Source organism: Rhodnius prolixus, unplaced genomic scaffold (genome assembly GCF_049639745.1).
Source record: "Rhodnius prolixus isolate KJV_2025 unplaced genomic scaffold, Rpr scaffold_4, whole genome shotgun sequence".
Classification (NCBI taxonomy): Eukaryota; Metazoa; Arthropoda; class Insecta; order Hemiptera; family Reduviidae; genus Rhodnius; species Rhodnius prolixus.
The window spans coordinates 37332450-37350013 of record NW_027411614.1 but is presented as its reverse complement, the minus strand read 5'-3'; the positions used below and the strand labels follow the sequence as shown (position 1 = coordinate 37350013).

The 17564-nt window shown below is 34.9% G+C and overlaps 1 protein-coding gene across 5 annotated transcripts in view; it reads left to right on the top strand.

Annotated features, from left to right (window-relative positions):
• Positions 1 to 17564, top strand: part of RhoGEF2 (Rho guanine nucleotide exchange factor 2) — a 501746-nt gene that overhangs the window by 321003 nt on the left and 163179 nt on the right. For all 5 annotated transcript variants that reach the window (XM_074130469.1, XM_074130467.1, XM_074130470.1 and 2 more), the window contains 2 exons: positions 5422 to 5557; positions 12025 to 12106. In XM_074130469.1, coding sequence (XP_073986570.1) covers positions 5422 to 5557; positions 12025 to 12106 — 218 coding nt within the window. The remainder of the gene's footprint in view (positions 1 to 5421; positions 5558 to 12024; positions 12107 to 17564) is intronic.

The window sequence follows — 17564 nt, the reverse complement described above, 5'->3', positions numbered from 1 at the left end:
ATTTTTTTTTACGAATTTGACTCTGTAGTTGTTTGGGGTCGTAGGCGTAATATTTGTAGGAAATTACTGCATAGATTTCTTCTTGTATTTCAGTTAGTCAGAGAATGGTGCATGACATGACACCGGATATGAGGCGCATTTAAAGCTATTAGTGCTTCCACTACAGTTGGCAGATGTTTACTTTGGCTGAGCTTAGGTAGAACCACCTGTACGTAAAAAAGGAGATGATGATACTGTTGTCATGATTTGCAGATCCTTTAAAACTGGGGTCTGCAGCTGGTCCTTTTATGTGTTTTGTCATCACTCTTCTTCTTCTTCTTCTTTTTTCTTTGTACCTACAGTGCCTTCTTGATCTTGGCTAGATTCCTAGAAAAGAATCCTTTATCTTAAGATCCCAGAAAACTGTGAGTAATTTACAATTTTTAACACTTCCAACCTGATCTCTTGCTTTGCTCCCTTATGAGAAAGAACTGAGAGGGGTTAATCTGTTATCCAAGGTCATGCTGAGTTTTTGGAGGAGAGAATTCAGAATAGCACCAAAGTGTTATCTTTTTTTTCATTCAAGGCAATCCCATTAAACTGTATAGATCTTACGCATATTATACGACGATAATTTTTGGATCCTGTGTACAGTAGTAAAGGTAGAATTATCACTCATTTAAGTACTTTCCGGAGAAAAGTACATGACTTAAAAAAGTCCCAGAATCAAAGAACAGAACAATCTTAGCTCTAAGAGTGCTACTCATTCGCAGCTAACTCGTGATCTCCCATTACTCCCTTTTTTGACTTTTAAAATGCTTATTGTCAGATCCGATTTTGCGTTTTCAGGTTGTGCTGCGCACGCACTCCACAAAGAGACTAATCAAGTCCGCAATGCTGGATTATTTGATTTTATCCGTCGTAACACGCATATTTGCAACCCTGATTTGTTTCGGAATTCAGAACCCAGAAGTTGATTATTTACATTGATGTTGAGAATTTATTTCAACTGTGTTACCGTCTCACACTTATTGTCAGCCAATGTGATGAGTGAGACAGGAACATATTTGAATAACTAACCTCCAAAACTTCAAATCGTAAATTAGACACATACGCCAAATTCCCGCTGCATAGTCTAATTGGTAAGGGATATAAATAAAATTAAACACTAATCTAATCGCAGTGTTTTCAAAGTGATGATTGCTAGAACACGTAATATAGTTGAATGACTAATAGTTGTTTTGAAATTTGAAACATTAGTTTGAATTTGTACTAGCTTTTAGGGGCCGTAAAAATATTGCATTCAAATTAGCGAGGAATCGGTCCAAATAAAAAAAACAACAACTCGTCTTTTTGCCAATTAGTCGAAAAGTCGGCAAAAAGACGAATTGTTGTTTTTTAATTTGAACCAATTCCTCGCTAATTTGAATTCTTAACAAATACTTACGAGGGGGTACCCAAAAATAACCGGAATTGCGTTGCCGCGCATGGAGCTTATGTAGTACGCATTTCTGCCGCTAGACGTGTATAGCGCAATTCCTTGCCAGTTCAGTCCTGCCTGTGTTGACTGCCTGGCTTGTTCTGTTCATCTGCAGTGATTGTTTTTACCAGCGCTGTTTTGTTCTTTTTTCGTTTTTTATGATGGCAAGTTTAAGTGAACAACGTGCAGCTCTGAAATTTTGTTTTCTACTCGGCAAAAATGCTGCTGAAAGTGTTTTAATGTTGAAAACAGCTTACAAAGATGACGCTATGGGAAAAACTCAAGTATACGAGTGGTTTACTCGGTTTAAAAATGGCGACATGTCGATTGATGACAAACCTCGTTCTGGACGTCCATCAACTGCCCGAATCGACGAAAATGTTGAAAAAATTCGAGAGCTGGTGTTCACAGACCGTCGACAGGCAATTGATCAACTGTCAGAGAGTAGTGGGTTATCTTGGAGCTCGGTTCAGCGAATTTTAACGGAAGATTTGGGGATGAAAAGGGTTGCTGCCAAGTTTGTTCCTCGAGTTCTGACTGACAATCAAAAAGAACATCGAGTTGAAACATGTCGTGTGTTGAAACAACAGCTTGAAACTGATCCAGACTTTCTGTCAAAGGTCATTACTGGTGATGAGTCATGGTGCTGTGGTTATGACCCAGAAACAAAGCAACAGTCGAGCCAATGGAAGACGTCATCTTCACCCCGACCAAAAAAATGTCGTCAAGTCAAGTCAAACATCAAAACAATGCTGATTTGCTTTTTTGATGCCAAAGGCGTAGTCCATTCAGAGTTTGTCCCCCCAGGTCAGACCGTCAATCAAACCTTGTATTTGGAAGTTTTGAAAAGATTGCGCAATAGTGTTCGCCAAAAAAGACCCGATTTGTGGCAAACAGGAGACTGGTTCTTCCACCACGACAATGCACCTGCACACACAGCCATCTCTGTTACACAGTTTTTGGCTAAAAATGGCATGGTTCCGCTGCCCCACGCACCTTACTCGCCTGACCTGGCTCCGTGCGACTTTTTCTTATTTCCACGCATGAAAAAGGGCATGAAAGGTCACCGATTTGACAACATTGAAGAGGTTAAGAAAAAAACGAAGAAGGAGCTGTCAGCCATTTCTAAAGATGACTACAAAAAATGTTTCGAACAGTGGAAGCACCGGTGGGACAAATGTATTAGTTGTAATGGAGAGTATTTTGAAGGGGATAAGGTTGTTCTGTAAAAAATTTGTAAATAAATAGCTTTTAAAAAATAATTCCGGTTTTTTTTGGGTACCCCCTCGTAGTTTGAAGTAGCTGTTTCAAACGTAGTATTAAATCTTGTGACGTACAACTCAACTTATGTTACTTAAGAAAGTTTCAACTGTTACAAAATATTAATTTATGTTACTAAAGTCTTACATTTCTTTGTTTATATACATGTTGATTAACTCAAAGTGAATAGTTGCAGTATAATTTATTTCTCTAAAATTCTAGTAGAAAAGAGGAACTTAACACGATCTTGTTAGGAAATACGGTGAGATCTGGCTTAAGAAAATTCTCAAGATTACAAGATACCATCTCATTTCAAAATTGAAAGAAAGTAAGTCCTGTCCTAGAAGCAAGCGAAAAGAAAATAAAATCTACTGTTCCTGCAAAATGGCGCTGAAAATGGTCTTTGATGACAGTTGTTGATGATAGCCTTTTTACTTTTAATGACGTCCAAGCAAAACAGATCTGTGTTTTTTGAAAATTAAATATTCCAATGCAGCTAGTTTATATATTTACTAAAATTTAAACATATTGAGAAAAGACAACTTAAAAGCAACTTAACTTATTTAATGCAATTGAACCGTAAAGCTAAAGTTAGAAGTTTTGTTAGTCAGCCGATATTCACTGACAAGTTTTTAATGGTGTTTCAACTTTTACTGCGTGCAAGGTTATTCTTCTTATCTTCAGGTTACTTTTCTCAACTTCTTTATCAAACATTTTTGCGTTCTCTTTTAGTTTTCTGTTAGCAAAGTTTTTCTTCTTTTTTTTTTTTACCTCTTACATTTTCTTAATTTCTTGTTCGGCTGTATTGAATAATGCGAACCTATTCTGCTCTTAAAAAAATGGAGGCGATGAGAGCTTGGCCAGAACACACATAGGTATTTATAGATTCAATAGTCTGAAAAAGGTATGGCCAAATTATGAAATATATCTAATGTGCATGTACACATACCAGTAACTCTGGTCTAGAATTGCTTAGAATTTCATTGCAGTCGTTTTCATCAGTTATTCTGCTCAGATCATGTAGCGCAATTGTTTTTAGGTTTTACAGTTTAGCCCAAATTAGATCTGTCATTACTGTGATACTGTAATTCAACTAAATTTTGGTATTTTCCAACTGAGGCCAAAACCGGCTACTGTGGATATCGTAAAAGTTCAAGAAGTTTTACAACGAAGCAATCTAACTTTACTTGTTCTGCTCGATGTGATTTATTTTCCCTGGCGTCAGATATGTTTTACGCTATACAGTTTTTGTGAACTTTGTTTTTGCCTCTCAGGGACAAAAAACATAATGGAATCTTGTAAAGCCATCTTCTGAACCTATTGTAGATTTGAACCTATTTCAGTACTAATTAGTATATCAAGCGTCCGTCATATGAAATTGCTAGACCGTGTAGTTCTTCAATTAGTGCAATTTTCATTCATTATTCGTTCTTATAGTGTACATGATAGACATCAGCTTTCATAATTGGTCCGTACAGTTGAAATAATCTACATAATCTGCCAAACTCATACATGAAAATTGAGGCGAAAAGTCGATTTAAATAATTTTGTTTTTTATTCGCGATTTACGTACATCTGAAAGTAACCTTCTGTTACATACTTTCCTTCAAACAGCTTTTCCTTATTTACGATCTAAGGGTACGAAGGATGTTACTGATGAAATGTGTCCCAGTCCCTCGTAACTCCAACTTAGTCAAAAAAGCAGTCAAACGTTCAGCATGTTTCTAAGAAGTATAATTCAAATAATCTTAGAAAATGGCAGATTTGTATTGAACATCGTGTCCATTTTTCTTTAACCCTTTTTTCGATTAAAAAAATCAATTTTCAGAACTTTCCTGTTTCTAGCTCTTATTAGAATTAAAAATAAAAACATATAATCTAAAAAACTTTTTTATTTTTGGTGTTTTTAAAGTAAAATTTTTGTTTATTGCATTATTCGATAATTCAAGAAATACCTATTATGGAAAATTAGTAAAAAATAATTTAATAATCTTCTTCATAAAAATAATCTACTATAATGAATTGACCAACAACAGTGGCGTATTGGAAGTGTGAAATGTGGGTGTTCTGTTAGGCCAATAGAAAGCAGGGATTGTAACCTTCTCCACACCTTCTTCAAATAGGCTACGCCTTGACCAATGAAAGCATAGTGCAGCCGGTAGACAAAATGGTGGTTGTATACTTCCATTTTTTCTCTTACTCTTATAAATTATTTTATTTCCAATTTTTAGAAATAATCACAGGGAACAAATTTATGGAAACTCTTCAAGGCATTTTAAAAATGAAGGGACATACAATTTTAGGCATAGAGAAATAAATATATTTACGTAATTTCAAAAAGAAACTTATAAAATACAGGATATAAGTGGCTAGCAAGCTTAGGCTACAATCAAGGAGGTGTAATGCTGAACCATACTTCCTAGAGTTCTTGGATTACTCCTAGAATTACTACTCTCTCAAGTACTATTTCAGGATAATTTACTCACCTACCATTAATATATTGCAGAAACAAAATAAAATAATTACTTCTTACTGTTCAACTTTATTTTAAAACGTGACTTGAAATTCAGCTTGTTATAATAAGCACAACTTACACTATTTACGGGATACTTGATAGTAAATTACTTTTTATTACAGTTATTTACATACTTGGACTCTACATCTCCATTCTCATAAATATTAATCGTTTTGTGTATTTACAGGAGAACGCGGTGGGGCAACACGTGGTACGGGCGGAGCTGGAGGTGATAAAAGGCCAGATCCTGTGAGGGAAACCGAGGAAAAAGCAGGAAGACAGACTCCCCATGATAATGAGGATTCTAATCACCTGCATGATCTGTAAGTAGCTTTAGTATATTCACTAAAATAGATTCAGTATCAAATTCTCCTACTGTTGTATAGAATAATATTTATATAACATAATAGAACAATTATTTTTAAACGGCTCCCACTTTGATTAATAAAGGATTGAATACAAAACCAAGGGAACTGTATAAAAATAATAATTTCTCCCTTCATAAAAATTTGTCTTACTGTGAAGCACTAAGTGATTCATCTAAGATATGCAGAACGGAATTTCTTCTTCTACTTCTTCTTTCTTGCATTACCCACGAAGAGCCCTACTAGCCTCTTCAATTGGAAAATTGAGCTTTCAAGACGTATTAAGGTTTTGCAGGATAGAGTTATCGGCCTTACGCCTAACCCCTAAAACAATGGAGGATCTACAAGGGAAGGTAGCCCTTGGGTGCAGTGTGTGTGTGCCTTGGGGTGCTTGTTTACGTGAATGTAGTGCAAGTGTATTGTGTGTCCCTTATTGTATTAAAAATGCTAACCCTTAGGATTGCAACTCCCAGGTAGGTGCATGCAACAGCCATCCACTGCGGGAAGGACGTTTATTAAGTGAACCCAAAACCGTGCCATTGATTGTCTATTCACAGCCTCCTCTTGTGTGATAAAATCAACAAAAAGAAAAGCAAACATTTACAGAAATTGTGGAGAATTTCTTTGACACACGTTTTAGAAAAAATAGTACTCCATTCGCTAGTGGAATAGTTTAAATTAAATGAACGCTTCTTTGAGCCCTTCTCAAGAAAAATGTGAAACTTGACTGAAATTCTATTCCTAGCTTTTGATCAAATCCATTAAGAAGTAAAATATTACAAAACTTTGGGAGAATTTTTCTATCCGTTCGCATGGCGAAAATAGAATTAGAAAATCAGTGATAAAGTTGGTGGACGCGATTATTTTTGAAGTTTGTCTCGGTGCGTTCAGCGTTCGAAGATACGCTGCGTTTGAGCGTTTTTTTGACTTGTGAGTGGTTCAGTTCTATTTAAAACTATGTCTTAAGTTGTAAAAATTAATACAAAATAAATTATTAATCATAGTTTTTAATTATAAGTGACGTAATTATGAAACAACCTTGGTGTGTAAATCAGTTGAGATATATGTAAAGGGATGGAGATAGTGGTGGCAGGCTAGGGGTGGCAAAGAAGTGATATGTGAAGGAGGCGGCATAGCGTGCCTGGTGGCAGTATAGCAGTACCACATATTGTGCGCTTGTCTCTCCTTTTCTTCTTTAATTCAGTAGAGTGTTTCTGGCCGCGTTCTGATTTTCTAACATTTTCTGTGTTTTTGCAGTTGTTGTATGTGAACTGTGCGCACTAGTATCTATTTTGCTTCTAGTCAAACCTACTATCTGGCCAGCGTGAATGAGACAGAGAGGCTTCTGTCCACCACCACCTACAGCGACGACACACAGCGCACAGGCATTGGCTGTGTTTGCGTTTCCGACTGATAACCGACTTCCTCTTTACTTCATCTGTCTCTTGTTTTCTCACAGAGTCTCTGTGTTCAGTGTTCAGTTGGTTCAGTGTATCGTGTTGTGCTACGAGAACGTGTCAGCAGGTGTTACGTGGTCTCTATAGAGTCCGCGAACGAGCTACGTAGAGAGAGAGCATGATGTTTACATAAAACCTTGCTGACAGTGGCCATTGTGCGAGGGAGGCGGTTCCAGCGGCGGAGGATTGCCGCTGTCAGTCCGGGAGTGACTCTTTCCCCGGCAACACGATATTATGTTCCATAGGAAGAGGAGTTTACCTTCGTGAGTACTCTATACAAACAACCACACCGCCTCCTTACACTCAAAAAACTCCCATTCTATAAATAACCTTTAGCCTATTCATCGTTGATCTTCATCTACATTCATCATCTTAATACCCCTTCATCATACTCTGGTCCAATCTCCAAGCTCTATCTATCGGCGGATCGGATAACTCTCCCTCTCACTATTACACATATCTAAACGTTAAGCGGAGGGCGTTTGCAAAGTAGTACCAGTCCTTCTACACCAGTATTAACCAGAATTTGCTTATCTTTAATCTCACGATGAGCGAATAACTTGATAACCAATAAATGGATAGTTATACAGCTCCATGAAAGTATGTCGCTTCCCACTTGGTCTTCCCTCATCTTGTTAGTATCACACCATATCCAAAGTTTCCGGACAGTTGCTTTCCAACTAATTGCGTTCCTCTCAGAATTCATCTCTAAACAATGTTTTGAAATCTCGTAACTTGCTCTCCTTATATTTCCCTATAACTTAAAGACATCCTATAACTCAGGTTCAATTACAGTGATCCTGTGGGATGGGTGGGGGTGAATTGAATTTCAGTTTCTTGAGATTCCTTCATGTTATCCCATAACTAAAACATTTGGAAACCTATATTTAAATTTTCATTCATTAAAAAATACTGCCATTGTCTCTGGGTTACCTTCAAAAAATTGCGCTTCTCTTTTGTAGAATATTTGCAGTAAGAAGTTGATTTTAACATTTTTATTTGTTTAGCTTCTTTGTAATCATTCTATCAGAGGTCTTTAGAGCTAGAATCTTAACTTAGAGGGAGACTTCACTCTAAATTACCATTTCAGTTGGTCTTTGAAGTTTACACAATTCAATAAACTAGAAGATTCTGCATTAAAAGAATGAAATTATTTTATTAATTATTATGATAGCAGTCATTATGCAAAAGTATTCTGGTAACCTACTAACCTTTTCTGTGGTTAAAAGAAGGTAATTCTAATAGTGTAATTTTGAACGATTTGATGCGCTCTAATTCCAAAAAAGTTGTATTCACAAAATATGTCTGGGCGCTTAGCTCCCAGGAACGAAAAATAGCAAGTATTCAAATCTATCTATTCCAGTAGCCATGGGTCCTGACTGAAAGTTAATGAACAAAATCTGTCCATCGGTTGCACCATTTTACTCATTTTAATTTTAATTTTATTTTTGAGATTTACTCGTAAACAGATCTAAGACTTTCTTTAAACTTGGTTGATTAATTGATTGATTGATTTTCTTTCAATTCATAGCACCATGCAGATGGATCAACGCTCAATCTATTTCCAAGAAAGAGCACTTGGTTTCGTTTCTCTCTAAAAAGTTCCATTTTAGTATTCACGAAAAATCATAAATGTCGAATCACCAATTTTCCATGTTTATTTTCATTATTTTGAGAGAAAGAGAACTTTTGTTTTTTGAAAACCTTACCAGATGACTTCTTGAAGTTTGAGGATGTTACCGATCATACAAAAGGCTATTACTTTTTTGGGGATAATTCTTTGGGAGAGGTAACATAAGTGTCATCCATCTAAAGTACCAATTTATTAAAAACATTACGGAAGTATGTTGCTAATGTTCCAACATAACAGCAAATCCCTAGCCGTAAGATTGAATCCCTTGATCGTGTTCTTTTTAACTTCCCTTTGCCGTATACAGGAAATGTGTACATTCTGATTTTAATTTTAATGAATACCTATTCTTTTTATTTAAATTGTTTTCATAAAAACTTTTATCACATCTTAATCCACGAAATATCATTCGAAAGTTGTGCAATAAAGTTTTGAAACATAAACCAGCTTTTAGCAAAAAATAGAATACTTCAATTATTCTAAAAAAAAAAAAATGGAAATAAGATGAAATAATATGAAATGTTGCTGTTTTTAATAAGATTAATGATATGCAAATTTATTTGTATGTAATTAGCAGCGTGCAGCATTACCGAGAGTACAATGATATACGTGATTTTAATTAAATTTTTTAAAGAATCTGGCTGAACCAGTTGCAGGTTTATTTTTAAAATTTTACAAAATAAAGACTAATTATAATTAATTTGGAACATTTTTTATTTAATTTATTTAATGGTTCAATGTTTGCTAATTAAACAGTCTCTTAATTTTAATTTATATATTGAATTTAAATAAACTTACCACCATTTTTGTAAATTCTACCGTTAAATCTGTATTCTGGCAACATGTCCAACCCATGACCTCATAACCAGAGAAACTATCGATACCCATTTCTCATTTCAGATTGCTACCATTTCTACAATTACTCCCAATCCCTATGATTGATTTGTGCCTGCAGGATGTAGGCTAACCGATTTATGTATTTTACTCTGGCTGTCATAGATAATGTACTATTTGTTTTACGACAAAATTGACGAATATATTTGACTTCCCTTGATATAGCAACTAGTTCAGCTGGATGCATTGTCAGTTAATCCAACCATTATGCCCATAATTGGCGTACAGGATCGTGTAAAGCAATCCCTTTCTTTGTTGAAACACACTGTATGCCTCACAGGTAATGTAGTCCTCGAAAGACTGAATTCCCGTCAACAGCTCACTAGATATTCAAGTTTTTGTAAAAAAGGGCCTAATTTTTTTTTTTTGTTAAGGGAGCTGTTTTTAATCATAAAAGGGAATATCAATTAAAAACAGCAAGTTTTTTTAACAAAAGCTAACTGTTACTTGAAATTCAATGTTATTTATTTTCCCTTTATTTGGAAATAGCATTGCTTTTTAAGTTTTGCGAAGTATGAATTTAACAAAAAGACTTCACGGGGTTTCGAAGAGGAAAATGTTTTAGTCTATTTCATTCATAACCATTTAATTTTTATTTCAACAAAGCATGATGACGTTAGAAGCGAAATGATTAATTGGTCGTAAACAAGAAGTAAGTTTGTTCGTAAAGAAATGAAAAAGAGAAAAAAAGAATATTGAAACACAAAATGAAACATCGAAAATGAAAAACAAGAAATGAAACATTTAATTTTTCCTTTAACTAAGGAAAGCAAGTAAATACCGTGATTGTTGTCAATAGTACCCATCCTCTCTAGACCAGGCACGATGGCGTCATTGATTATTCTAAAATTAACCTGAACTGAAAATAAATAAATAAAAAGAACCCAACTTGGAACATTCACTACAAATGTAAATAATGAAAATATTTACCTTTATACTTTATTTATTTTTAAAGATTAAATATTGCACTGAACTTCAATATTTTAAAACTCACTTAATTTTTAGCGGACACAAAACGGTTGATAGTTATTTTTAATTCAGAAAAGTGTGTATTATGACCCAAAACTTATTTAAACACTTCTAAGTTTCTCTTTCACCATTCTAATTTAGAAATTAAAAAAAAACTAAAATATTCGATCATTGTGGAACCAGCCAGATGACCTGTTTATATTTATTTGGGTTGAGAAGGATTATTTTAATTTTAAGAGCGAAGAATTATTTTTTATGAATACACATGTACTTCAGTTAGTATCTGTGGATTCGTTCATTTAAATTGATTTTGAATTTATAATCCCAACTCTCTGTGATTCCATGTTCAGTGATGTAAAACATTTCCCCTAATTGTTTTTGAGTTTTCTATAATTCATAAATAGTTAAATACAAATTATGATGCTTGTTTTATTATGTAAATTAATAACTGCAATATTTAGTGTTTGCAGCTGTTTAAATTTATTAATTCTAAATATTTGTTGCGTGTTAGTTTCTTTTGTTAGTTCAACTGCTTTTTGTTTTATTGTTATTCACCTACGATTTATTTATTTTTTATGTTTGAATGATATCGATTATTGTTCTTGTTTCTTGATGACTAGTAAGAGTAGCGTTACTGATCGATTTTTCGATACATAGTATAACTGTATGGATACCTCTTCCAGCACAATCACGCAGCACCTATCGAGATCTAATAATGTCCTGGGACCTTACCCTTGAAGCAAGCCTCAACCGCATGCATACAAGTCAGGCCTCAAAGCTGCCGGAGTCCGTTATTGTTGCTGCCTTACCTCTCGCTTTTAGCAAGGGGACCTGGATCAGTTCCAATTCCCCAATATAAAGTAAAGTAATCGCCAATTTTTTCAGGCGGGGCTTAACGTCCATCTACCAATTAGGTGTCGTGGACGGAGGCGACTAGCAAACATACTTTACTGTAAATTTCTTTTATTAACCATTAAATAAAATCCAAGGCCTAAAGACCGGGAATCGAACCCAGTACCACAATACATATTAGCTTCGCAGGTCTCGCCTCTAACCGCTCGGCTACCGTGGCGCCCAATTCCCCAATATAATCTGCATTAATCTCTTTAAACCTTGGTGAAGTCCGTGAAATCCAAATTTTATTGGCACCATATTTACAGTCTACTCTAATTAGCAACCGTAGAATTTAAAATCGGTGGTAGAACGTTTTTGAATGTTCTCTCTTTCCCTAGATCTTGCATTTTCGTTTCTGTTATTGAACAATGTTTTTCTCTTATATTCGAGGAATGAAGATTATGTCAATTTAGGTTCTACAGGTTTATTGAAATTGATCATAACCTAATGTTATTTATCAACTAAACAAAAATCGTCCTTATTCTAATTAAATTCATTAAACATTTCTAGATCAGTCTTAATTCTTTGATTAAATATCTATAGATCAGAATCAATTTCAATCCAAACTACCTTTTGTGCAGGTCTCAACATGTCACCAAAAGTAAGACCAGCAGTACTTCCATCAACAGGTCGGAGAGTTACAAGGAGCGCATACATCAGAGGGTAAGTTTCTATTTATTATTAATATACTTTTTGTATTATATAATAATTTAAATTATTCAGGAAATGTTGGTTAGTCAGAATTATGAGAAATTTCGCCGGTCAGTCCTCCCCGAGCGGATGTTTTCTTTGATAAGCGACTCCAGTTGTTGCCATTTTATCATTTATTGTCTTTGTATTGTTGCATTCTTGCATAAATAATGAACTCTTTCTACTATTCGAACAATGAATGGTGGGTTCTTATGAATGAATTTCCCCCCTCTCTGCCTCTCCCATTTACAAACACATTCTCGAATTACTAGAAGAAAAAGTATTTAATTAATACAAAACCGATTCTTTTGATTTACATGCATTAGTTTGTATCAGCCAAAATTTTAGGTTCATTTCAGATGTTTTGTTATTCATAAATGAAACTTAAATTGGACATTCCGTCTATACAAAAGGTTTGTCTTTTTTGTAGATTGATAAAAGCTTTTTGTGAGCTATAGAACTAAACCGTGTCTATTACAATAGTATAAGATTGATTTTTAACATTTTCGTGCTAGATAAGAGGAGTTATTGCGATTATGTCAACTTTTTGACAGTTTAAACCGGAAATATATTCGGCAGTGAAATTTAGATGCCCAAGCTCGTCCCATAAGTTGAGAATACTGTGCTGAATCCAGTTCTCCAATCTTTCTAGATATTCTATTCTTGAAAGTTCAACGCCCGTTGATGTAAAAGTAAAGTAAAGTAAAGTAATCGCCTATTTTTTCAGGCGGGGCTTAACGTCCAACTACCAATTAGGTGTCGTGGACGGAGGCGACTAGCAAACATACTTTACTGTAAATTTCTTTTATTAACTATTAAATAAAATCCAAGGCCTAAGACCGGGAATCGAACCCAGTACCTCAATGCATATTAGCTTTGCAGGTCTTGCCTCTAACCGCTCGGCTACCGTGGCGCCTTGCCCGGTGAAGTTAGCCACCAACGAGAGAACATTGACTTGGGATCAGTTCAATCCAAAATTCTTGAGAACAATTGTGCTAAAAGTATGGATTCGTTGATTTGTTATAATTAATTTCAAGCTAGTCGTGACAACGCTGCTGCAACCGCGACAAGATTTGACAGGTTTGACATTTATTGTTGAACATTGGTTTGTCAAGGTTGTTGTTTTTTCCTTAAAGAAGGAGATGGTACAGATTCATTACCACAGTTCTTTGTCTCTGGTTGATGTCGTGGAGTGTCACTTTTTCAAGCAGCAGAATTTTTCCTCATTTGATTCTCATACCTCAACCAGAGTTTCTTGCTTTGCACTGCCTCCAATTTAGTCACTTTGTAAAACAAAGTTTAATTAATTTAAAGCATCTTGAAGATATCATCTTCATACTGCGTGTGTTTTTTTGATTATTCAAGGTAACTAACTATACCTGTAAGCTAAATATTATCTGTTATGTTTTTAACTTTTTGACCTCGTTGTCAAATTTGTCACCGTCTGTTAGATTTCCATTTTCCTTTAACTGTACGAAGGTCATGTTCAATTTTCCTTATAAGATTCTACCTCAAGTACAGTTTTTGGAAGCTCTGAGCTAAGAGTGTTTTAATAAAGTATTTTAAGGACTATTATTTGCAAAAAGGTTAGAATATTTAATTTAACCTCACAATTGTTTGCCTCATTTCCAGATAGGTTTAAATTTAGACAAATACCTTGAGTCGTTATTTTTTTTTATACACAGGGTGTTCATTTTAAGACGGCTCAAATGCATTTCATGCTTAAACGGTTAATCTGAGCAAAAAATGGTAGAGGAAAAATTTGTAACCCGTCACCTCTAGTTTCAGAATATGTGACTTGATTTTAGATTCCTGCCCGCATACGCGGCTGACACGCGACCAAAAGTGAGGGTTTGCAGTTGACCTCCATTTTCATATACACAGTTTTAAAGAGTATAAAAAGTAATGAAAGAAACCGGAAACCGCAATTCGATATTTTCAAAATTAAAGGTGCTAGGCCATTTCAAAATCTGGTATTTTTAATCATATTTCAATTTTTTTAACTTGTTATCAAAGAGAAAGAAGAGCACGCGATAGGTCATTTTTATGTATTTTTTCATCCCCTTTCTACTAAAAATATTGCCAAGGCTGTAAAGCTAGTATTTTTCTTAATATCGGGAAATAAGTCGTTTTCCGAGTGATTTTTCTAAGAAAAATCAAATGTTAAGAGCTTTAGATGTTCTCAAACATACTCAAAATAGCTAAAAAATAATTTTACATCTGTTACAAACAAGAAGGTTTAATAATTATTTGGTAATTTTGGGAGAGTTGCGTTTAATTACCAAAAAAAATTGGAAACCTCCTGCCACATATTTGAGAGATCAATATCTTTTATGTAAAGGATCAAATTTATTCCTTAATTTATCAAATAATCCACTTTTGCAGCATGAACTGTGTCTTGAAAGGTGCCTCCTCAGACTTGCAAGCCAGGTTAGCCAGGAGGTTATCAACTGCTCTCTGTATCTGAAGAGGCACCTTTGAAGGCACAGTACATGCTTCACATGTTGAGTAAAGTGCATTATTTGGTAAATTAAGGAATAAATTTGATCCTTTCGTTGTGAAGAGTGAGGTTAGTCACCGTAGAAAGGAGCGTCAACTATCTGTCGGAGGAGTTTTGACTGAAATGTCTTGTACAGTCCGTATATTTGTAGGTTTGGCTGAACCCCACAGCTCTAGTCCGTAAGACCACATAGGTCTGAGGATAGTACTGTATATTAAGCGTTATGAAGTATATGGAGGTTATGAAGTTGTCTTTTAATGGAAAATAATTGTATTTACTATTAAATTCGAGTCTTTCTGTACGTGTGTTTTTATCTTTGTACGGGGGTTCCAAATGTTCTCAGTTAATCTCTTGTCTAGGATAAAAATATTTAAATTTCAAATATTTAACGGACAGGTTTGTCAGTTACAAAATGAATGAGTGCAAATGAGTGATGAATGATGAAATCGCTTTCCAAGGCTATTATGACTGTTCGCCCCTTTTAGAGTTTTGTTTATTCAGTATAATCTGCATTTTATTTAAAAAAAATAAAATAAAACATTTTAAAAAATACGAACGTTCTATTTTGAGCTCTTAAAGGAATTGATGAAAAGTTTTGTTCAAAGCCAATTGCAAATCAATCTTATAATTTTTTTTTATTTTTTTTAAACCTAATCGATTTTAGATGTGAATTCGTGAGTAGAGGGAAATTTTTTTGGGTCATGGTTTTGCTGTGAAATGGGGCCCTTATAACTCCCACAGAAAACAACAGATTATTCGTATGAAATTTTGTGCTCTTACACACTCGGTTTTACTGAGTAGTATGCTATAGTTTTCTTGAGTAGTAGAGGGAAAATGGCGGTTCTGGCGCACCTAAATTGTGCCAGATCCAAACACCTCCAAATCTGACCGGGTAATCATCGAGTTCAACGAAGCTGTAAGCCATATCCATCAGCACCATTCTACCCCCACCTGTCATCGAATTTGACGAGGCTGAAATCCGCACCATCACAAAAAAAAGAGGAATCGTTTTAAAAGACCTAAAGATTTAAATCGGTATAGATATACTCAGATCTCAGAACTGTTAAATAATAATTTTGTTCAGAATAATGTTTGAAATAAATAGGTTTATGACAGAGAAGATTAAAATAAACAACAGACTAAAGGTTTTATTTAAGCGTATGCTTATTTTTTTCGAAAAATGAGTTTAAAAAAGCACTCACACAAAACAAATAGGGTGAAGCGACCGGTAATTTAGAGCTTAAGAAAAAATTCGAGTTTCGTTTAGAATATCTTCCGTTATTTTGGCTCCAGGTGTTGGTTGATACAATTCTGCCGCTCCATTAGATTGTATTATGTATTCAGTAACTTCGATTTTTATGTCAACCAAAAAATATCACTTTTTTGAAAGTATTTCAATGAGCCGGTGATTGACACACCGAATTTTCAGTGGTACCAGTGATTGACATGGGGTGGGACCAGTGATTGACAACAAGTATATTCCGGAAACGACCTAAATCACTGTTCCACTTAGATTTTTAACAAAAAAATCAGTCTTATTCATAATCAATAACAATCGGTTTTTAAATTAGCCTGCCTAAATAATGTAATATTTTTCAACATTACGCTTTTTCAAGCAGTTATTGACGATCAACCCTTATACAACTATCCTACCGGAGAGTTTTAATTTCGTTCGAACCTTCTAGGGCATCTGCGTCATACAATTATCGAGAAACTTCATTGTACAAAAAGTTCAAACTAGTATTGGTTACTTTGGCTCAAGAAACAGTTCGCTTATCCGTCTTGCAATGATAGGATGACGGTTCCGGAATGTTCTCTACCAAGATTTACCTGCTAGCTTATTATTGAAAGGGTTCGGTATATCTAGTTTATTAATAAGTTGCCACACACTCATCAGCAGATGGCTTTTAGTGATGGGAAACCCAGCTCCGGCAAAGGACGTGATCCAAAAAACTAAAAAAAATCCTCTTCCGCAGAGGAGAGTAATGTACTTGGCTCCATTCGTCTGCTGACTGTAGATTTACCTTTCACATTGTACAGTAGGGTAACTCGAGCGACTGGGTGCTTTTTAGCAGCTTTACTAATTGATGTCCCTTGACCTACAACTTCCTCCCGCAGTTAACAACACATTATTGGCATGAAATTTTGCTCACTAATATACTACACTTTATTGAGTTATAAGTTATATGCTGTAGTTACCTTAGGTACAAATCCATAAGTTGAGAACATATTGAGAGTTGAAATTTATTTGGGTCATGGTTTTGCTATGAAATGGGGCCCTTTATAACTCCCACAGTAAACAACAGATTATTCGTATGAAATTTTGTGCTCTTACACACTCTGTTTTACTGAGTAGTATGCTATAGATTTCTTGAGTACAGAACCATTAGTTGAGAAGATATTGAGAGTTGAAATTTTTTTGGGTCATGGTTTTGCTGTGAAATGGGGCCCTTCTAACTCCCACAGAAAACAACAGATTATTCGTATGAAATTTTGTGCTCTTACACACTCTGTTTTACTGAGTAGTATGCTATAGTTTTGTTGAGTATAGATCCATTACTTGAGAAGATATTGAGAGTTGAAATTTTTTTGGGTCATGGTTTTGCTGTGAAATGGGGCCCTTATAACTCCCAAAGAAAACAACAGATTATTCGTATGAAAATTTGTGCTCTTACACACTCGGTTTTACTAAGTAGTATGCTATAGTTTTCTTGAGTATAGATCCATTAGTTCAGAAGATATTGAGAGTTGAAATTTTTTTGGGTCATGGTTATGCTGTGAAATGGGGCCCTTATAACTCCCACAGTAAACAACAGATTATTCGTATGAAATTTTGTGCTCTTACACACTCTGTTTTACTGAGTAGTATGCTATAGATTTCTTGAGTACAGAACCATTAGTTGAGAAGATATTGAGAGTTGAAATTTTTTT